This window comes from Sphaeramia orbicularis, chromosome 19, assembly GCF_902148855.1.
Source record: "Sphaeramia orbicularis chromosome 19, fSphaOr1.1, whole genome shotgun sequence".
NCBI classification, from domain to species: domain Eukaryota; kingdom Metazoa; phylum Chordata; class Actinopteri; order Kurtiformes; family Apogonidae; genus Sphaeramia; species Sphaeramia orbicularis.
The window spans coordinates 33,069,298-33,092,767 of record NC_043975.1 but is presented as its reverse complement, the minus strand read 5'-3'; the positions used below and the strand labels follow the sequence as shown (position 1 = coordinate 33,092,767).

General features: G+C 36.3%; 1 protein-coding gene across 1 annotated transcript; it reads right to left on the bottom strand.

Moving 5' to 3' along the window:
* Nucleotides 1-923: 923 nt before the first annotated feature.
* Nucleotides 924-23,470, bottom strand: LOC115410539 (integrin alpha-M-like). Its single transcript, XM_030122216.1, has 30 exons — nucleotides 23,359-23,470; nucleotides 20,762-20,864; nucleotides 20,554-20,648; nucleotides 20,326-20,396; nucleotides 19,165-19,279; nucleotides 18,872-18,999; nucleotides 18,540-18,691; nucleotides 18,117-18,267; nucleotides 16,003-16,153; nucleotides 14,906-14,979; nucleotides 14,128-14,242; nucleotides 13,915-14,051; nucleotides 13,669-13,815; nucleotides 13,368-13,577; nucleotides 10,959-11,092; nucleotides 10,629-10,771; nucleotides 10,362-10,516; nucleotides 10,078-10,209; nucleotides 7,227-7,300; nucleotides 6,784-6,925; nucleotides 6,600-6,698; nucleotides 6,443-6,522; nucleotides 6,269-6,355; nucleotides 6,094-6,163; nucleotides 5,903-6,001; nucleotides 4,856-4,936; nucleotides 4,658-4,768; nucleotides 1,636-1,749; nucleotides 1,405-1,533; nucleotides 924-1,230 (listed from the first exon to the last, which is right to left on the bottom strand). Exons 1-30 carry the CDS (start codon nucleotides 23,393-23,395, stop codon nucleotides 1,108-1,110), a joined length of 3,459 nt encoding a protein of 1,152 aa, XP_029978076.1. The 5' UTR covers nucleotides 23,396-23,470; the 3' UTR covers nucleotides 924-1,107.

The window sequence follows — 23,470 nt, the reverse complement described above, 5'->3', positions numbered from 1 at the left end:
CTGTGCTTTAGTGTCAGAAGCAGAGCCAGGAGCCAATAGTGATGAGGGGATTGCTCCTGTCAGGATGGAAGGAAAAGGTGAGCTGTTGGAACAGACTGTGTGAACAAGCATTAGTTCCAGTAAAACCACTTTCTATACCCAAACCATAGTCCTGACCTATTTTTATTTTTTATTATTAAAAGTGAGACAGTAAATACACAAAGCCCACAACTGAAAGGCAATTGCATAAAGTAATAAATAAGCCTGCATATTTTGCCAATGTAAATATCTGAATTGGTTCAGTAAGTCCAAATGTCTGTAGATATTATTTTTTATTGTGATCCAGGTGCAGGCGAGTCTAGGGAAACTGGAGGAAGTGTGAAAGGGAGAGCAGAGTCTACTGATGACAGAGGAGCAGCTCAGCAGCACAACCCTGAACCACTAGGCACAAATGAGACAGATGAAGATGAGTCTGTTGTTAGCTTTGATTACTTTGCTCGCCCTCAGTCACAGGATGTACAGACATTTTTTTCTTATCATCCTCGTCAAACACCTAATGTTACTATACCAAAAGTTTTTTAATAGCAAAGCTGGAACAAACCGCAAGTGGCTGACTTACTGTGAAAAAAATCAGTCTCTCTACTGCTCTGTTTGTCTCAGGCTTTGCAGAACAGTGTGTACACCTAACATGTAAGGTTATAATTACATGATTTTAATAATAATAATAATTGGTCGTGATCTAAAGTGGGCCGGTCTGAGGTATGAAACTCCAGGGCTGAAAATGAGTCTCAGTCTGGCCCTGGTTGTGATTCACATGTATAAATGGCAAACAAAGGCGTAATATTGTTAGCATTACACTTATTTTACGAACAAAATTTCAGGTTGTTCATATTTGTTCATGTTATGTTCAAGTACAATTCGTAGATGTAAACATTTTCATGATGGAATTTGCTTTTTTCACTCAAAAGTTCTTATCCTATTATTTATATTATTTTACTGGTCTGGCCCACTTTATGTCATATTAGGCTGAATGTGGCCCCTGGACTAAGAAGAGTTTGACCCCCCCCGTTCTAAATCTTTAGATCTGTGAATGTATTCAGTCAGGAAATGGACGGTGTGTTTGGGACATCAACTGATTTTATCCGAAGTTTGTGATTCTGGTGCTGGTGGTGCATCTAAATCAGCCTCCGGTGCTGCTCCCGCTGCATAGTTTTTGATCATGTCCTGGTATTTACTCTTGAAAAATCCAGCCTATGAGAGCAAAACACAATGTTTTACAGAGAGAAGAAGCAAAATATATACTGTGACATCCTGTACTAAAGTGAAACCACAAATAACAGGGGAAAAAACACAAGTATTAACAAAAATTAAAATGTCAAAAGTGCCTAATGTTCCCCTTATACTGTAATATAAAGAATATCTCACCTTATACAGGCCAGCAGTGAGTAAAGCTAGAAAGGCCAAGCCCCCAAGGGATCCTCCAACGATCTCTTTGGTGAAGTCTCGTTTAGAATACACCTCCACCTCCACCTCCACCTCCACCTCCACCTCAATCTGAGACATCAAATGGCACATAATAATGGGTCAAATGTACATTATGGTTTTGTAGGGACACACATACTGTATATTTTTTCAATTCAATGTGTGATACTGAACCTTGCGAACAGGAGCGTTGTTATTAGACCCAGGTGAATAGAAGATGTACTGGTTTTGGTCGTACTCCAGACTGGCTGTGCTGGTCAAGAGGAATTTAGCAGATTTAAGTCCAATCTGTTTGTGGAAAAAGAACAGTGGATGAGTTATTTTTAATGGTAGGTATTTTAAGAAACAGCAGCATTTGAAACACTCCCAGATGAGCCACTTCAAGGGTTAGTTTGTGGTTTCTGATGTAGGTGTAAGTCATGGTCAGCACAGCAATGTTTTTTAAAGAACCAAAGCAATGAGGTGCTGTATATAGGGTCCAGAGCCAAAACTGTTGGCTAAAAGGCCGACCTAAAAACTCAATGTCAATTTGTCATATTTATCAAGTACCTCCCTGGGGTAAAGGAGTGTATTACTCTACAGATCAGCTTTGTCGGTCAGATAGAAATGGGCTGTGTGATGGCAGTCACAAGTAGAGAGACAATTACAGACAAAACATGATACAGTAATAATCTGACAAACATTTGTGTCACATAGTTGCACAAGGTGAAGCCTCCCTTTGTTACACAATTATGAGTTTAGAGTCCACTGTCCAACAAAACAGATTCAATGTTCTTATGAAAAATGTGGGTGTAGGTCATGTTTTTTTAAATTTTCTACTGCTAATATATGACACCTCATAAGCATTACTGATTGCACTACCGCTGATATTGTAAATAGATGTGTATATATACACTTTATATTTTATTATAGTTTATTCTTTATACCACCTATTTATTCTTATTCTATTTTTACCACTGTGACACTGAGTTGAAAGCTGTGAAACTGAATTTTACCTGAATTATTTCAATGTATTGATAGGGTTAGTTCATGGGTTGACAATGTTTGCTATATAAAGAGCCATTTTAGGATAGAAACAAATTTGTCTGGAGCAAAAAAATATCTTCATAAGTTTTAGCTCAAAGTGGTGACTGTTTAAGAAGCTCTTCAGGATTAGTTTGTATGGAATATGTTGAGATTAAATCAAAGTTTCGGTGCATTTACAGAACTACATAAAATTACAGAACTGCACTAAAGAAAATGGTGACATTTGGCCTTATTGTGTCGTGCAGCAAAAATTGACTGGTATGCAAAGGCTTTTTTTGCAATGAAGTATACAGATGAATACCTTCAGTCTCATAAATAAAAAGTGGTCTACTTTTACTGCTACTGCTACTTCTATTTGTTTTTATTCATTGGAGTGTAGTCTACATTTTTATAACTGCATAAAATCAGACTGACTTTATGGTTGTGTCATGTCCATACTTTGACAGCCATATGGAGCCACAGGTTGCCTACCCCTGGGTTAGTTGTTCAACAGTAATTAAATATTTCAAATCAGTTGGTACTTTTATTTGCTGTGGGCTGTTTTTGGTCTGAAAGGGTTGAGTATGGTGGCCAGCAAGGGCCAAACACATTGCAACGGCGCAATGCGTCTCAGTTAGAGAAAACAGCTGCACGTACAGAAATGATGCAAATTCACAAAGTCAAACACAAGTCTAAACGAGGTACAACAAGAGGAACGTGGTGCAAATGAAAAAAATGTGCCGCAAGACACAAAAACACATGCATAATCATCAAATGCTCTGCAAATAAAGAAACGATATGAAAGCACAAAACGATTCAAACCAAGAAAACATCTGCAAACGAAAAACACTGTGTAAGGCTCAGAAGTTAAAATAATTTATGTTGAAGGAATGTAAGGTTTAACAATGGAGTAAATTACAGGAAATAAGTTAACTCAGGTATTTGTTAAAAAAAAAATATATATTGACAGTGTTTGCACAAATAACTATTTACATTTATGTTGCAGAATTATTATTTACGCATATACACATTTAATTATTTTCATTTGTCGTATATAAGCAGCTAAAGTAATGTGTTGAATGTGCCTTTTCTAAATCATTTGCATTTACCGGTCTAGGTACTGTTAGTTCCTGATTGACCGGTTCGGTCATGTGAGTTGTTGTTTTCAGGAAGTGTTGTAGCTGTCATGACACATGCACAGTAAAGCACTGTTGTATGAAGAAATCCATCTCCATCCTGCAGTCTCATTTTATCAGGAATGAACTATTAACCACCAATGAACCCTCACGTTACACACTGCATAACCAGTCACTACAACAGAAATGCTCCAAACCTGTAGGGGGCGCTGTCAGCAGAACGGCTCAATGCAGAGACACAGGATGGAGAGAGACAGAGAACAGCTGACTGACAGTCTTTCAAACTACAGTGGGAACTAACTGAAGTTACAGCATAGCGCGGTCATGTTACTTTTATTTGATTATATTTGACACTAGTCTGTTGTCTATAAACGCTGCCCCCTGCAGGTTTGGAGCACTTCTGTTGCAGTGACTGGTTATGCAATGTTTTTCATTTGCAGATGTTTTCTTGGTTTGCATCGTGTCTTCATTTGCAGAACATTTGATGACTATGCATTTGTTTTTGTTTCTTGCAGCGCTTTTTTTTTTCATTTGTGCCACATTCCTCTTTTTGTACCTCATTTAGACTTGTGTTTGAGTTTGTGAATTTGCATCGTTTCTGTACTTGCAGCTGTTTTCTCTAACTGAGACGCATTGGGCCATTGGAATGTGTTTGGCCCTTGTCGGCCACCGTAGTTAAGTGTCTAAATAACTCTTTTCATGGCCGCTCTTGTCCTCAGCAGTTCATCACTACAGTTCTGTGCTGGTTATGCTGGTTGTGCTGTATGTGGCGGTACCGATTATAATCTATAGACAAATAACTCCACCCTACATAAATTAAACTAGAAGCACTCGGAGAGCGCAGACCTCCGCCAAGGCAGATCCCCCTCCCCGATCACCATCAAAATTTAATCATTTGTTCCTTGTGCCAGTATCAACATTTCCTGAAATTTTCATCCAAATTCGTCCATAACTTTTTGAGTTATCGGACGGACGGACGGACGCCGGCAAAAACATAACCTCCTTGGCGGAGGTAAAAATGTACCCAATGTTGTATATGAATCACACTCAATTACCTGCTCTATCCAGCCTGAGCTGAGGTTGGCTGAGATTGCGTACTGTTTACTGACCAGTCGTCCCATGAACTGAGTACATCTGAAGACTGAGCACCGAGCCACAGAACAGTCCTGTAGGGGATTAGAAGAAGCCACATTTGATGCTTGAAACAGACGTTTACATTTACATATACATTTTATGCATAGTGCCATACTTACCACTAACTTATTTTTCTGTATTTGTGGAATAAAATCAGTAACAGTAGGTTCTTCATTTTTGTATCTTACGCAGTCTTCAATCTGGTTAAAAGAACATGTCATCCTCATATAATAAACGCCCATGAGAGTAACTGTTGCATAAAACCACAAAGTATGAAGCATTTATGGCAGGGGTGTCAAACATGCGACCTGGGGGCCAAATGCCAAAGGGTCCAGTTCGGCCCCTGGGATGTTTTTCCCAAGTGCAAAAATTCCACAGTCTTGAATTGAATTAAGCAAAAAAAAAAAAAAATTGTTTGAATTAAGGAAAAAATCTCAAAGTAAAAAAAAAAAAAAAAAATCTTCAATTAAGTAAAAAAAAATCTTCAGTTAAGCTAAAAAAAAAAATCTTCAATTAAGTAAAAAAAATCTTCAATTAAGCAGAAAAAAAAAATCTTAAATTAAGTAATAAAAAAAAAAAAAATCTTGAATTAGGCCAAAAAAAATATACAATTAACAACTTAATTTTTTTCCCCTTTGTTTTAGTGCAAAAAATAACATTAAATTATGAAAATATTTACATTTACAAACTCTCCTGTAACACAAAAATGTGAAGAACCTGAACAAATATAAAGAACCTGAAATGTCTAAAGAAAATTAAGCACAGTTTTAACAGTTTTTCTGCCTGTTCCTCAGTGTTTTGTGTCTTTGTAGATCTGATCCATAATGCACATGTAGAAATGAGAAGTGGAGGAATAATATTGTTAAAATTGCACTAAATTGTCTCATGTTTTTTAATTTAAATTTCATTTTTTACAGGTTTTTGTTTTTTGTTTTTTTGGATAGTTTATACAAGTAAGTATTGTCATAATTTATTGGTTTTTTTACACTAAAACAAAGACAAAAATTTGGATTTCTCATTATTTATAGGTTATTATGTTATTATTTTACTGGTCCGACCAACTTCAGATCAAATTTAGCTGAATATGGCCCCTGAACTAAAATGAGTTTGACACCCCTGATTTATGGTATCAGTAAATACATAAGAACTTGTGCATAGTCTATCACCTTCAAGTTGTTTGAGTCGGTCCAGATATCCTTATCACCAAGCTTTACCGGAACCCTGATCACCACAGTGAAATTAAGCGCTCTGATGTCATTTGAGACCTGAAAAGGAGAAAGTTAAATGTTAAGATCTTCACTGAGCATTAAAGTCAAGTCTAAATCAAGTTGAATGAAAAATATTGAGGATATTTTACCTTGATTTTTTGTTGGACCGGTTTCTCCAAATCATTCTTTCCATAGGTGAAATTACTGTAGCTGAGTGTACTAAAAGAAGAAAAGATTTTAATGAACACAAGGCAATGCAATGTTATGACATTTGTTTTATTAGAACATTCTCAGCAGTTATATTTTTCATAGGAGACCACAAACCTTTCAATTGTCATAAAAATGCTGTATTTCACACCAATCCATCTGCTTTTGTATGGCTCACTTGCTGTTGAGTGTTCCTTATTCCCACTGAAAAAAAAAGAAAAAGAAATATCTAAATGTTTAAAGACTGTTGTACACATATAAACACACATCAGACTAGCAGATTTACAATACCTTGTGGCATTTGTAGTGAAAAAAATCCTCCTATCGAGTTGGCTCTGGGTGTCAATCCCATAGGAAACAATAAAAAGAGCCTAAAAAGACACAGGAATGAGACCGATTCTTCTTTGGCGTGACAGAGAGATTATTGCTTTATAATGATAATAATAACCTTGGCATTGGTTTTGAAAATAGGCTCGTCAATTGTACAATCTGTCCTTCCTCGTGTTAAGCCGTCTTCACTGTCAAAAGAGTTGCATTCAATTCTTCCCTGTATGAAAAAGAGAAGGAAGCATCAACTGTAAACCAGCTGTATAAGAAGATGAACCGATGCTGATCTGATGCTGACGCTTTACCTGGACTGCAGTGAACTTTCTATAGGAGAGCTCTGCTGGGTATGTGAGGATGACCCGGCTGTTGTAAGAGTTTTCTTCTGTGTTCTCCACGGACACAGTGAGATTGAGCAGTTCATCGATGCCCACTCTGACCTCTGTGGACCTGAAAAAGACACAATGAGAGCAGAAGAAAAGGAAGTGTTGGATGCATTTAACTTTAAAACAGCAACTAGAGAAAACACCTCACCTTCTGTTTCTGTTTCAGAGTAAAATACTGACACATATAGCCCCCCCAAAAATAGTTCTTTGCTGGACCACAGAGGATTGGAAGAATACAGTAATAGATTTGGTGTTGGAACAGTACTTGCAGAATGAAGACATACGGTTTCATGCATCAAACAACACTAAATACACAATGAGTTCACACACCTAAGTTTGGCTTCATTTGTGTAAGTCAGCCTCACCTGGTAAAATTGAAATCCACTTTCAGGTTGTCTACACACTTGTTGTCAGTGCCACAGTTGATCTCAAACCCCAACTGTGAACCAAAGAAGGAGCTTGATCACATTTATTCAGAAACAACCTTCAAAACAGTATGAGTTTACATGAATAGACTGTGTATGAGATCTAACAGTTTTACTCTTATCAGTAGCTGCACTTTTATGTTAAAAAAAAAAATTCAAAAGGCAATACTGATGTAGCTCCATTTTTCTGTCACAAATAACCTATTCACATTATTTCATTCATGAACATATTTATGATACCAGTTCAATGTGAAAATGACAATAAATCAGTGGCGATTTCTCATAGACTGCAAGGGAAGCTCAGCTTCCCCTAAAATTACGAAAATGAAATGGTCAAATATGTACGGTTGTGTTGACAGTTCATCAACTACAAATGTGTTAGAACACGTTCATCTCAAAAATGAGTTCGTTCAGAATCAGCTTTATCGCAAACCAACGGACTTGATGTTGTTCACTTCTCATACATTCCCGTGTCTCTGTTTTCTCATACGATCTCTGCTCAGTGCATTTGTCCGTAGATGCTCAGCGTCCATGCACTTCAATGGGACTGAGTGGAACAGTTTTTTTCATTGCCTCAAAACTGGACAGTAATTGGATAAATGCTATGATGTTGTCCTGCCCCCGGACGCCGAGCGTCACTGGGGGTGAATGGAGCTGTGGGCGGAGCTCGGCTGGGCTGGACGCCAGGCTTCCACATGCTGATTGGAGGATCAGTCAAAAGGCTGAATCCCATCTGACTGACAGCTAGTTTGAGATCTACTCTTTCACTGACAGAGTTCAGCTTAATACCTTTGTGCATTCTGCTGTGAAATTGAGAGAGAACCCATTACGGAATTACTTGTTCATTTCTTGCACCGTAAATAAAACACCCTCATTGTACTTCCTTGTTTCAATTTAACATAATTTCAATGTTTTTGTGTTTCAGTTAAATTATCTAATCATTTCTTGTTCGAGTTTAATATCGTTTTGTAGATAGTTAAATCAATCATACTGTTGGCTAGGTCGGAGTGAACTAGCTATCAAGTCCCTGGAGAAGACGCCTACTTGGTACGATGAGGTCACTGACCATTTTCGTAAAAAGGAACGGAGGGTCGAATTTATGTTTAAATAACTTGACAATTTTTTTTTGATGTAAGCCGACAATGAGCTTCCCCTCTCTGAAAGACGAGCAGCCGCCACTGCAATAAATGTTGTTAACATGTCCAGGGTGAACCCCAACCTCACCCAAGTGTAGCTTGGACAGGTTCCAGTTCACCTGCAACCCTCTTAAGGAATATATAGTTCAGAAGATGAATGAATGAATGGATTCCTGGTAGTCAGTATCAGTCAGTCCTTAACACAGTGTTTTTCAACCTTGGGGTTGGGACCCCACGTGGGGTCGCTTAGAATTCAAATGGGGTCGCCTGAAATTTCTAGTAATTGATAAAAATAAAAAACTTACTAATAAAAAATATATGGTGAGTTGACAGAGACAATCCCAACACATAAAGGACATGACAAACTCTGAAGCTGAAACTGAAGCACTGTGGTACTGTTTATCTTTCAAATGTTCATTGTGGTCAGTTTCAGATGCTGCAGCTCTTTCATAATTCATAATTCATAGTTTAAGTTCTTGTTTGTTCAGTATTAATTGTCAGCCCTGTAAATCCAAGCTGGACTGACTGTACATATCCTGACCAAGGAAAATAAAATTCTCACTTTGTGCAGTAATCTACACCTGGTTTTTCTGCCTCCGTCCAAAAAAATATACATTATATAGCCTAAATGCCACATAAAATTAACGTTTATTTGCAACATAGCATAGCAAACTGAATGAATGAATGAATGAATGAATGTTTTTATTATTGTGTCTTGCATAAAGAACATGCCCAGCCCTTACGTGGGCTTATAAGACACCAAAAATACAAACCAAAAATCAAACACCAGACAATAGGCACAATAGATATGAACAAAACAAAATACTGACCTATTTAAACAAACACATCTGCCACTTTTTCCAGGCTTTACAAACAAATAATGCTAATTTATATACATTAAAACTAAACAACCATTTCATCTTGTCATCATCAGTGCTCCAGAACAAATCAGGATTTTGGATACGCATATCATTAAACAAACTATTACATGATCAAAAACAAATTATTTTTAGCAAAAAAAAAAGACTTATTTTGAATGTTGCCAGAAATTTCTGTTGTTAAAATGGGGTCACGAGCCAAAAAAGGTTGGGAACCACTGCCTAAACAGTTCATGTCCCACTAACCACTTTTACTAATAAATGTGTTAAAATATTTTTCTCCAAACTGTAATACATCTAGTAAGTGGTGACATTTGTTGCAACATGGCAACAATTTTGTCTTTTAATTAAACCTTTATTTAGAAAGGATAGACTCATTGAGAAGAGCCAAGATAAGCAGCAGCACAATTAACCAGGTAAAAGACAGGATAGTAAACAGACATATACATATATACACACACACACATCATATGAGTATAGTATAAAATAATGTATGTAAAAAACTAGTTTAAAATCAGATAAAAGGAAGAGCAAAGAGAATGAAATAAATAAATCCTGAGACAAGAAATACATATATTAAGCCAGTTCACTGGTAAAAGTAACTGGTAAAAAAAAAAAAGAAAATAGATATAGATAGATAGATAGATAGATAGATAGATAGATAGATAGATAGATAGATAGATAGATAGATAGATAGATAGATAGATAGATAGATAGATAGATAGATAGATTTTTTTTTTTTTTGCTACCATTGATTGAAGTGACTTAATCACTTACCTGATGAATGGCTACTAGCGGAGTCTGCTGGAGGAGACTCGGCCTGAGATTTTCGTTGGAACTGGAAGGCAAACCTTTAAACATGTATCGAAGCTCATTAGAAAGAGGATTGAGGGAATCTTCTGGACAACCCTGTAAGAAAAAGGCACCATTGTCAAATATTACCCATCAACATAGTGAAGGTGTAGGGCCTTTGATTTTATTTTTTTAGATGTATGGATATTTTGATGCTACATATAGTGATACCATTGAAACCAAAGACTGTATCTAATTTAATGACTCACCTCAATAAAGAACTTAATGTCAGAGCACTGTTGCTGGTCTAAGTTTAGCTGAACTGTTCTAGCTTCCACTTGTTGTTTCTCGCTGATGTACGCTCGGTTGTTTGGGCTCTTGTGGGTGGCGTCCATTGTGAAAGTAAAATTAATATTTGCTTGAGCTACAAAGAGATGTTTTTGACTTTTAGTTTAAGAGTGTAGAAGCAACACAGACAAATACATCAAACTGGATGAACAGCATCTTTGTGGTTTAAGGTTGGGGTAATCACTGACCTGTCTGTATTTCAGACTTGGTGGTCATAGTAAAGCAGACCCTGGCAGTGCCATCCATTGGTTTTGAACAGTTTAGGTTTTGAGTGGAAATTTCTTTTGGGTTGAATGACACAGTGGTGCTTATCATTACTATAGGTTGTGATCTGCAAAGAAAAAAACATGGATCAGCTTTAGTTTTGTGATTTAAGATAAAACTAAGCACTTTAATTTATTAGTTCCTAAGACCCAGTGACTGTCTTCAAGTTTTTAGTAGTGAATCTTATTTAAGAAACAAACAAATACAAGGTTCAGAGTTACATAAAGTAATAACAAAGCACATTTTGGACTTACCTGAGTAAGACAACAGCGCCCTTTGAACCCACTGCCAAGTCAGGTAAGTTGTCGTTACTAAGGTCAAAAGATGTTGGACTGATGGACATGCCAAAATAGTTCAGTCCTGAGCCGACGTCTGAAGCCATGATTCTCTATTTAAAGCAAATATTTTAATCAATTTAACTGGAGATACAAAAGGATATACATATGAACCATGTGGTATATTGTTAAAGTTCATATTGTTAGAGCTGGAGACTGCAACCGACGGAATACCCCAATATAACCCTCAACCATAGAGGCAAAAAAGGAGGAAGTCCCTTGTTAGAGTCAGTTTGTTTTGTCCATTCTCTGAATAAAACAAACTGGTCCATACCCAAACATACATCTTAATGCTAGATACTACTAAAACAGAAAAAACAAGAGGAGGAAGTCCATTCCGAGTCCACACAGAAACATGGTGGACTGATGTGACCTGTTCCTGTAGATACAAATGTCTAACTCTGAGGCGACAAAAAAATGATTCTGTATTCATGTGATTTTAGGCTAATAAAAATAAATAAGAAAAGCCATCACTTGATTTGACTTAAAAATCAGTTTAGATCTTTCCGTTAGATAATAACTATAGTGATCAGTATGGTTCAGCTGCAAGTTCTTTAACCTCAACTGATGCAATGAGAAGCTTCTCATTTCTTTAACACGCATCTCAGTCGGCATATCCCAGATATAGATGAAGACTTTGATTTAGAAGGGTCAAATTATAGAAGGTATCAAGCAAAGAAAACAGTGAGGATATTGCTGAAACTAATAATTCTGAGTTAAAAACTAATCTACAATTAGAACCTATGTAGACAGTAGTGAACCATCTATCATCTTCCACAAAAAATCTTGAATCATCATGAATTGTAAAAAAAAAAAAAAAAAAAAAAAAAATCAACATTATAACACATCAAATTGTGAACGAGTGGTTCAGGGAACATGAGCTGTCATTTTCAATGATGGATTGGACATCCCAGAGTCCAGACCTGAACCCCAGTGAGAATCATTGGGATGTGCTGGAGAAGACATTATTCAGTAGACCAGCTCTCCCATCATCAATACAAGATCTCACCCAATAAATTCATACAACTGTTATTGTTATGTTCAAATGTTGCATGAGCTGTACATAGAATAAACACACCAAATGTGTCCCATCGTCAAAGCTAAAGGTCCAACAAAATATTGTGCATGACTTGTTTTAACAGGTCAGTGTAAATTATAAATACATTGTTGTCCATAAAGTTTAAATAATTTTGTTTTCAGACACATTCCTCTTTTATTATCCTTATTTATACACATCAGTAATCACCTTTGACTTGGTGTGTGATTACATACTGAGTCCCAACTACACTTTATCTATCAAAAATAACCCGGTAAAGCCTGAACCATTATATCATTGACAGAAAACTCCAGTTCTTTGAAACTGGAGCCTATATTGGTCCTTCTGAACAATCAAAAAATGTTTTTAAAATATTAATTTCCATGTATGAGTTTCAGTTTTGTATCATATGTGATGCATCGGGTCTCAATGCTCAAATATAATTATTGTAGGTAATTCCTTTATCAGACAGGGGTAGGTGTTTGTTTACCTGCTTTACTAGTTTCAGCTACTTCTTGTGTGTCTGACAAAGGCTACAGGAAGTAGCTGAAACTAGTAAAGCAGGTAAACAAACTACTACCCCTGTCTGATAAAGAAATTACTTACAATAATTGTATGTGTAAGGCAGTACGAACCTTTACCAGACTCAAATATTATTATTTTTGAACAAACAAAAACATAATATAACACAAACATGTCTAACAAATTGGTAATTCGATTTCAAAATTGGCAAAGTTCTGCCTCCTTCCTCATTAATGACAATCTAGTAGTGTCACTGGAAAGGCCTCTGGTGAACGAATTCCTCCCCCTGGTGGATTATCCATGTATTGCATGCAAAAAAATATCACTGATCATGTCGAGGACTTCAAAAACTCATGTCTCAAATATGATACGTTTGGCATTATAGGGATAAATCACAGTGTCATAATCATTTCATGAGAAAATGTAAAAAAAAAAAAAAAAAAATTCCAACTTTATTGGCAACAGTGGATTATATCCCATGGTCACCATTAATTACTTCAATGACATCCGGAGCCATATTACCAAGGTCAAAGTTTATTCATATAGCACTCTTAAAAACAGACACTACTGTCCCAAAGTGCTATACATAATCATAAAACAGAATAGGAGTAAAAGACAATAAATAGAATAAAACGATACTGACACATAGTCCATGCATTAAAAATATTAAACCAATAAGTATAAACACTAAAGGCAATAATTTAAAACTATAGGATAATTAATTATACAATAAACCTTCAAATATTGTTACTTGTTCATGTCTTGCTCACCTGTGAATATGTAGGGTTGATTTTTCCTCCCCCCTCACCGTGGAAAATATAGATGCTACCCTGCCTCCCATTCTCCAGAGGTGCACCCACTGCCAAATCATTGAAACCATCTTTGTTCACATCAGGCAGTACAGCAAGAGAGGATCCAAACCTCCCTTTGTCAGGTGCCCCTCTCAGGACTAATGGAGAATCAAAACGACACTCAACGTTCTGGTGAAAATAGGAGGAAGAGAGTCCATGTTGAAATTATCATAAAAACGTACAGTTTAATTAAACGGCAGTAGATAGTACAGTTATTTACCAAATTGAATATGTCGCAAACGTAAACTCTTCCTTCTCTATCGTTTTCCACATGCATCGGTGCAGATATCAGGATTACGTCAGAGTAGGAGTCAACATTCACATCCATTGCACACACCTCTGCCCCGAAATATTCACCACTTTGAAACTGTTTCCAGAATAAAATAAATGACAGCAGTTTATATTCAATACGCTTCATGTCCTCTTTAGTAATATCATTCAAGCCATCATAATTGTAAATGCACACCTGATATGGAAATGGATCAATCTTTCTGTAATTGTTTTGTCCGTACACTGCCATCACAACCCCTCTGTGTTGGTATCTCGGTGCCCCAACGACTGTAAATGTGCCACGTCTTGTTTTGGCAACTGCTATGGAGTAACCTAGAATTAAAGGATCAACACATGAGTCAAGGTTTCTAAAGATTAGACCAGTTTGCTTTAATAATTATATCTGTACCCAGGTAACTGTCAGACTCCATAGACGTAGGGCCGTAAGTGTAAGGGTTTGTGTTTGAGTATTGCTGAAAGCCTCCTTTCCATTCGTTAGCACCGATAGTGGTCATCTGAAATCCCTGAAATATAGACAGAAAAAAAAGAACATATATTTGGCACCGAAAAGCAGCTCCATGCATTAATATTAACACATAAAATCACCAAAATCCTATAAAATGTGTAATAACTACTAACAGTAATCTCATCAATCCATGTAAGTAACTGGTGTTAAATACAGTTTGTCATCTTTTCATGGTCATCAGATATGACCCATTTGGACGTTCAGAGGTTCTGAACGTGGAAACACCATCATCTTCTACAACATTAATTCACCAGTAAAACCCATGGAGTTGGATCAATGACAGTGAATGGAGACACTTGTTTTATGATCAGTTAATGATATATTTGCTGAGAAAATCACTTGTTCTTCAGTTTTTCTCTGTTTCTGATATAATAACCCTCAAATTTAATCAGCGCTTTAATGAACATCTATATTATCAGTGAATTAAATATAGGAAAATATATGATTTTCACTGAAAAAATGCAAAATACAGAGGATGATGTTATAATAAATGGTGATGAATCATTTGAAAAAGGTGAAATATAGAGAGAGGAATGTATTTGAGAACTAGCACTAAAGCAGCATTGGGTCTTTATTGGTTAAGATTTTTACATAACAATTATCTGTGTGTGTTTTATCCACAAAAGGGGACACAGAGGTATAAGTGGGTCTGCTTTTTTACCCCAGGTACGTAAGCAACATTGAAGCCCTCTTGAGCCATTTCCATTTTCAGTGACTCTCCACCTGATTGAGATCCTGAGACAGAAAAGAAACATGTATGTTTCAGAATCCAGCAAAATACATGTCTGTGTAAGTTAATTTTAATCACATTAATAACCTGATCAGCCATAACATCATGACTATGGACAGGAGAATTGGTAATAATATTAATTATATCATTACAGTGGGGATTTCCACTGGGTTAAATATTTTAGACATAAGTGAGCATTTAGCTCTAGAAGCTGATGTGTTGGAAGCAGCAAAGTGAGTAACAATGAACTGAGTGACTCTGACCAGGTCTAGATTGTAACAGTGGGGACTGGGTCAGAGCATCTCCACAACTGCAGGTCTTGTTGGGTGTTCCTGGTCTGTAGTGGTTAGTACTGACCAAAAATGGGCTAAGGAAGGACATCCCTATTTCAGGACCATTGATCATCTATGGGAGGTGTTGGACAAATAAATCTGATCCAGGACTTCAGGGATCTGTTGTTAATATCTTGGTCCAGACACCACAGTACACCTTCAGAGGTCTGGTGGAGTCTAGGCCTCGGGTCAGAGCTATTTTTGAGGAAAAAGGGGAACCTATACAATATTAGACAGATGGAAATAATGTTCTGCTCCCAAAGATGCTCGATTGGTTGAGATCCGGTTGCTGTTCTTTAGATATTTGTGGAAAGTACTAATCATTTTACACTGGGAATGAACAACAAGATCTGGAGATGGTCTAACCCAGTTATTTGACCAAAACAGTTTCTCCTTTGTCAACATTTCTCAGATCTCTACTCTTGCCCATTTTTCTGTTTCCGACACATCAAGCTGTAGGTCTAAGTGTTCACTTGATGCCTAATGTATCCAACCCACTGACAGGTCCCACTGTCAGGAGATAATCAAAGTTAATACTACTTCACCTGTCAGTCTTCATAATGTTATAATTGATCAGTGTATGCTGACATGTAAAGAAACAACAAATAAAGTATTCATTTCAGCTATGTATTGAATATTCAGATTTTACTTATATATAGAATATTATATCAGCTTAACAGTTAAAGCTTTGCATACCTTCGATAGAGAAGATTCTGTCCTGCAAAGTCTTCCTTATTTGGTCAAGGGCATCAAAGCTATCCACTCTGAAGACATGGTCATTTGTTGGTGATGATGCAATCGTATTCAGTTCATTTGCTGCAGAAGGCCTATTAAATGCATCCCCCACCTATGGATTTATACAAAATGTATACAAGACTTTCAGCATTATGCTCAACTACACTCATTATGCTCCCGTTGGAAATGCAGTTAAATTTAACAGTGATGAACAGCATTTAAATGGTTTGTGTCAGTGGTTCATCAAAACTTTTTAACATAATACTTTGCATGTTGTGTGTTTTATTATAAATAAAGCGAACAAGAGGCATTCTCTAGTTTTAACTCAAACTGTCAAGTCATGTGATTGTGTAGTAGCAGATATAAAGTTGTATAGGGTTGGTTTAAGTGCAGCAATTGTTTTTTTCTTGTGTGGTGTATGTCAAAACCCTCTTTAAAATGAGTTAGGACCAAGGTTATAATAGTTTTGGATTTTTAATTATAGTTTAGTTTTAATTAGTTTGACTTTTTTTTCTCTTATTCAGTTAGTTTTAATTAGTTTTTAGAGCAGGTTTGTTAGTTTTTATTAGTTATCGTTTTTTTCTGAATGCTTAGTTTTAGTTTAGTTTAGTTTTAGTATTAGTTTTAGTTATTTCATATATTTTATCTTCCTCATCATCCTATTCAAAGAAATTAGTGAGGCGCGGATATGGGTTACCCTGGACACTTTATTTGGGGGTCGGGTTAGGGCGGCTCATGGACTGAGCAGAGACACAATGTACCGTACAATGTATAAATTCCCTATAGCAGGTTGAGGGGGGGTGCAATCCATACACAACGTCACTTACGTGAAACAATGCGAAGATGTGCAAAGCATGAGAGGAGATGCACAAAGCAGCCAGCAGTTAAACCAGATAGAAACATATATAACTAGCTAACCAGCAGTTAAAGCAGATAGAAACATATATAACTAGCTAACCAGCAGTTAAAGCAGATAGAAACATATATAAACCAGCTAACCAGCAGTTAAAGCAGATAGAAACATATATAAACCAGCTAACCAGCAGTTAAAGCAGATAGAAACATATATAAACCACTTATAAACATATATAACCCAGTTCCTCATCAGTAAACCACACCTTAGCAGATCTCTCATCTCTTAATCATCTCCAGTTCCATTATTAGCCAACTTTGCTTCAGTTCAGTTTAGCTAGCTGTAGCTAGTAACATCAAACGTTTTTTAACATTCTAACAGGTTCCATACCTCTGTAATTGGATTAGTTTTCATCCTCCTCTTTTCTCCTCTTCTAAACTGTGCAGTTCAGGGCTTGGAAGGCCTTTTCATGGTGATAAACTCTCCAGTTTTAACCTGGATGCTAGTTCAACACTGACTCTGTCCTTTAGCTCTGCTCTGTCTCTGTCACTCACGCGCACACACACGGTACGCCAAAAAAAAAAACCCGACCCATGTATCACTACAGTAAACCCCAGACAGGACGGTGCTGCTGTGTCCCAGCTTTAGTCTGTATGTTCCAGGTAGAGGGGGGACCAGAAGACGACTGGAAACCACCAGTGACCAGACATGAAGGACTGTGAAGTGTCGTATGGTGTCACCAGCTAAAACTGCTGGAGCCAAATAAATTAATTTCATATCAATCCGACATCGACAAAGACGAAAACGAAGGGAATTGTATCCATAATTTTTATACGTTTTAGTTAGTTTTGTAAGCTCACGATACAGTTTCAGTTAGTTATCGTTTTTTTCTTTTAATTAGAGTTTTTATTAATTTCAGTTAACGAAAATGTTTTTTCAATTTTAGTTTTCGTCATTTCGTTCGTTTTCGTTAACGATAATAACATTGGTTAGGACATCTCAAGGTGTTTATCCAAATAAATTCAATGTCCTTTTACAATAATGATGCTCTGTCACATCATTCATTAAACCTGTAGAAAATAAAGTCTACATGCAGATACTGTTCTGTGCACAGAATACAAAGCAAAAGAGCAATAGTTATGTCTTTAAAAAACACAAATAATGTTTATTTGAATATGTACGTGTATTGGAGATTGATGACTGTATTACCTAAACAGCTTACCCCAATAGCAAATCGAATAATTTGTTTGGCCTCAGCTGAATTAGCAGCGCTTCTCAAGTCTCCTGAGTCATTTGATTCTCCGTCAGTAATCACAATTAACACTTTCTTCGCTTTAGGCCGAGAACCACGATTTGCTACAAAGACTTCATTGCTGTTGAAGTGAAACACAAAGGTAACATAGACACGAGTTGTGAAAGATTTAAAATTAAAAATGCAGTTGTATGACTAATAAAGTACAACAAAAAAATCCATCCCTATTTCTCACTGTGACTTCATTCTGTACTATCATACTCAGCTTCTTTCAAATATTGTCTCTAATGTTATTTGACTTTGTTATTTGATTGACTATCAATAACAGTCACACAAATACACCACACTGCTTATTCCATGATCACAATGACGGCACATTTTATAGGTACTTACACAACACGTCTGATGCCATCAGCTGTGTAGGTTGCACCAGTCAGTTGGGTTATAGAATTAATTTGTGATTGCCATGATCCAGTGACACGAAAATCGTTAAAGTAATAATGGACTTTAAACCATGGTTTATAAGAAAACTGGGCAATTGCAAACTGTACAAACAGGAAAAAGAAAAAAATAATGACACATTGTTAGATGTGAGGTTGTCAAAAATAACAGAGAACTTTGGTAATTGAACTATTTTACCTTAAGAGTAAAGTTATAAACAGAACAATAACAGTCGGTAAGACTGAAAACTCATGGATGTCTTTGCATTGTTATCACATTCCTACCCTTGTATCTTTTCCCACGAACGAGCCAACCAGATTTAGAAGAAACTGCTTCATACTAGTAAACTGATGAGGCCTTATACTGCCTGAGCCATCCAACAGAAAAGCAATGTCTGTTTGAGATGGACAGTCTGTCACAGAGAAAAGGCAGACACATAGTTGAATATTTCCACTCAGGTTCATCCCTCCAGATCAACAAGATGCAATAAAACAACTAATCCAATTTCTATCGCTGCAAAGTACATAAAGTGAAAAGTTTTGCCTGTAATTTTTATATTTTTACATGTATTACTTACCACCAATGGCTGAAGGCACAGGACTTCCAACATTGTTGTTACTGTCTATTTGTATGCATGTGCCTTTGTACAAAGTGATGCTTTTGCAGTCTTTTGGAATGGTTGGACCACACACCTGACAGGAATAAAAGTCACGTCTGATTATTTATTATATGAAATGAGAGATGGAGGCTATAATCAAAGGGGTAAACATAACTTCATTTAGCCAGCGGTCCACACAACTCTGAACAGTATGTGCATTTCTGTATACGGTATCAAGTTATGGAATAAGGTTAATGACACGTTAAAGTCATGTAAGAATACACTGCTATTTAGAATACAAACAAATGTTAATCGACTCATACAAATACACTGAGTAATCAGACCACTTTCATATTTTGGTACATGTAATGGGAGATATTTTTGATGGGTTTATATGAAGTTTGGGGTTTACGAGGGTTGTTCAATAAGTTCATGGCCTCACCCAGAACAGAAAAACACAGACTGATAATTTATATTTTATTTTTCAACATAATCTCCATTTACAGCAATGCACTTGGTCCATCGATGTTCAAGCATCACTATCCCATCACGAAAGAATGTAACATCCTGTATTATAACAACCAGTATTTCTGGGTGAGGCCATGAACTTATTGAACAGCCCTCGTATGTTTTATATCCTGCATAGTTTAGTTTCTATTTGTTTATTTTTTTAATTTCTGGCAGAATGGTTGTGCAATGGTGATACAACCAATACAAAAGTGCTATGACTAGTTATTCATTGTTATCTGTTTAAATGTGATAGATAGCTGATGAAGGAAATATATTTGGTTATGAAACTGACACTGAAAGTAAAGAAGGGGCAGGACTAGATAAGCCATAGCTTCTTTCTGTCCCTTCTCAAACTGTGTTTATGAGTTGATTCAGATGTAGATTTATGTTAAATTTATGGTATTTTGTTATTTTTTCTGTGATTAATGACCATTGATGGGTGCATATGTAATTGACTTCTTGCTTTTATTGTTTTTTGGGGGGTTTTTTTACTTCAAAGTTTGAGACAAAATAAACAAATACATAAATAAATAATTTCCCTCCTCCCAAAATCACTTATATGAACAATGACAAAATAGTTTTACCAATAGGGAGAAAAATAGTCTGATGTTTTCCATTTGACTAACTCACCATAGTGTTTTGTGTGTTGGGATCCATTGCCATAGACATACCAAGGGACATGTTGACCGCAAAACTTGGCACTGCATCAAAAACATTTACATCATGTCAGATCACAGCTAAAACTAATGAAACACATTCCTATTAAATGATCATCCTAGTACTCTTAAATTATAATCTAGGACTATCAATCTGTGACGTGCTTCTGTATGTGGTCTTACGTTTGAAATAGAAACCTACCTGAGATTTGAATTTCATTACAGGAGTTGGTGGAGCATTTATAGATCTTTCCTCTTGATTGTGAGTACTGCTCCAGGGGGGCACTGACCAGCAAGCTGAAGAAGTACAACCAAATGTACATGTCAAAATGCCTCTTCAACACAGCTTATTCAAAAAAAATACCACAAACTTCCTTTCTTGTGAGGTGCTCAGTGCTATTATTACTTACTCATTTCGTCTTTGTATCACCTTTGCACCAAAACCTGCAGCAGAGTTACTCAGGGTCCTCCAAGCCGTGGTTTCAACATTGAAACCATGTCCAGCTTTTAAAACTAAGAAATAAAGAGGGGACAAACACATTCATTCCATTCATTTCTTCTATGTGAAGAAATGTGAAATATATTTAATTGTATCCTTCACATTATTGGAAAATAATCCATTTGTGCAAAACGGAATGATTTCCTCTTTTCTGGCTGTTTTCTGTTCAGATTCAGATTCACATATTTTTTTAAATAATGCACAGAGAAAGAAAAATATATTATACATGAGCAGTTTACAACAGATGTACACTACAAACAAAAAGTTAAGGATATTTTTAATTTAGGGGCTTTTTTTTTTTTTACAGTTGGGATTCTTGCACAGCACTTTTTACTTTTTTATGTGTGAATTGAATTGAAACACATTTTTTTAATGACCAGATAGTTTTATTTACAAATGGCAAAAATGACAAAAAAAAGACAAAAAAAAAGACATATCCTTAACTTTTTGTTTGTAGTGTACATGAAAGGGAACCCCCAAGGAAGCAAGAGTTCTTATAGATAGGAGACCCAAGCAACCAACAACATCCTCACCCCCCCCAACCCCCACCCCCAATGATGTACCTATATATTCATCACATAGACATCTGAACATTATTAACATCTTTCTCTCAGCCATTCTCAACAATTAAACTATGTGTATTTATGTGCTTGTTTATACACCATTCAAATAACTTTTCTGCAAATATGTTAAAACAATATAAACATATAGGGTACAGTTACATGAAACCTTTACAGCTATATACAAAGCAGGTAAGGAATTATTATATACATTCACGACCAATCTAATTTTTTTTTGTATTTGTAAAATGCACATGATGTTGTAGCTGTGTAGTAGATCATTTGCATCAATCTAAAGAGTATCTGCCATGGATGTGTTCACTATTTAACAGCCTTTTATGAATCACTTCTGACAAAAAGCCTCATCAATGCAAGAAGGACAGCTATGGCTCCCTCTAGTGGTTCCCTGAGGCCTTTTTAGATTGACTATAGGTTAAATGTTGAACCAGATGAACCTGTGAACAGTAACCAGAGGACACCTCTTTCCAATTCAGAAGAAAACTTAACTTAACTATACTCTGTACCTAAGTGGTGATCTGATACAGACACTTCTGCATCAAAGATGAGCCGAGCCAGTCAGTCTTCAGAGCCTTACATGTGTTTATTCATGAAGCACACAAAGTAAACACACGGGACGGTTCTCCGGAGAAGAGCCGACGTCGTTCTGAATTCACAAGCTTTTATACCCTTTTTCCCATCCTTCTAGAAGGTTCGGGGTGTTTTTCCACTGGCAGAAACCATCCCACGGTTTCTATTACCCCCGGAAGCTCCCCCCATTAAGACCATCTTTGGTCAGGCACATCTGTGCCGTTTACCCTACTTGCTGCATACACACACTAGGTCATTTTGGTCTTCTTATCACTTGTTTTGTTTCTTTTTTAATTAAGTAATGCAGCTGTGCTGGATGAGTCACTAGATGGTCTGAGCGTACTGCCCAGAAGTTATTAAGCCAGCACCAACCTGGTCTAACATGGTCAACATGGTCTGCAGGGTCAGCAGCCGGTCACGGAACTTCATATCACAACCAGCAGAGAATCTTCCTTTCACAGTTGTTTACAAAAGCTTGAACCTGCAAAATCATCAGCAGGGCCTTCTTCCATGAAAAAAGTCATGCAGGGCCTTGTCCAAACAGTATCTCTTTACATTATTTACCTTATTTTATTTTCTACACCCTCAGTGAGCGCTCACAGACTCCAGCGCCCAGACAGCGGGTACATGTTGATGCATGGATAGATGATCATTTAAGACATAATTTGGAATTTAGGAAGTTAAAAAAAATTCTTATATGTATTATGTGTGTTTTTCTTGATGTACGTTACCACAGTTAATATATAAGCTGCCATATATGTATTTTAGAGGAAGTTCTCTACTTCTTATAAGGATGTTGGAAATACTGTTTAGAGGAAGAAATACATCCATTAGTTAATTTTGTCTACGCCAATGATTGTTTAAAATACTTTGATCTTACATTACATTTAATGGAAATCTAATTCAGTCCAATTATAAAGTATTTATATCACCCATTTGGATATTATTTTTCAAAAATCATCCAAATATCAACCGTTTATTTTATTAAAAACTTTGAGTATTATGCCTTTTTTTGTGATGCTTGTTTTTTTCATAGTTACTATTTAACAGCATAAGCTTCAAATGCAATTATTTAATTATTACATTAGCTTTTTAACATGATTTAAAAGAACACATCACTCTACTTCCAGTTTGTTATAGGTCAGTAACTGGTAGTGACTGAAGTTGTGAGAAATAAAACTACAACACAAGATTTTATCATCACTTTTAGCATGTAAACATCATGAACATCACCCTCAGGTTTTTCCTTCTATCAGTACGAACCCTGATAAGCTGTAAGGCATTATGGCTTTAATTAAAAAAAGCATGTATGTAAAACAAACGTCATACAAACAAGTCAAAGTCAGTAAATATGTCCTACCTGATAAGAATATTGTGGCAGTAAGTATCGCGTCCATTATGTTTGACCCATGGGCAGTAAATAAAAGTATATGTGTCTTTACTCACAAATTTCTACTGAAAGAACGGGAGGT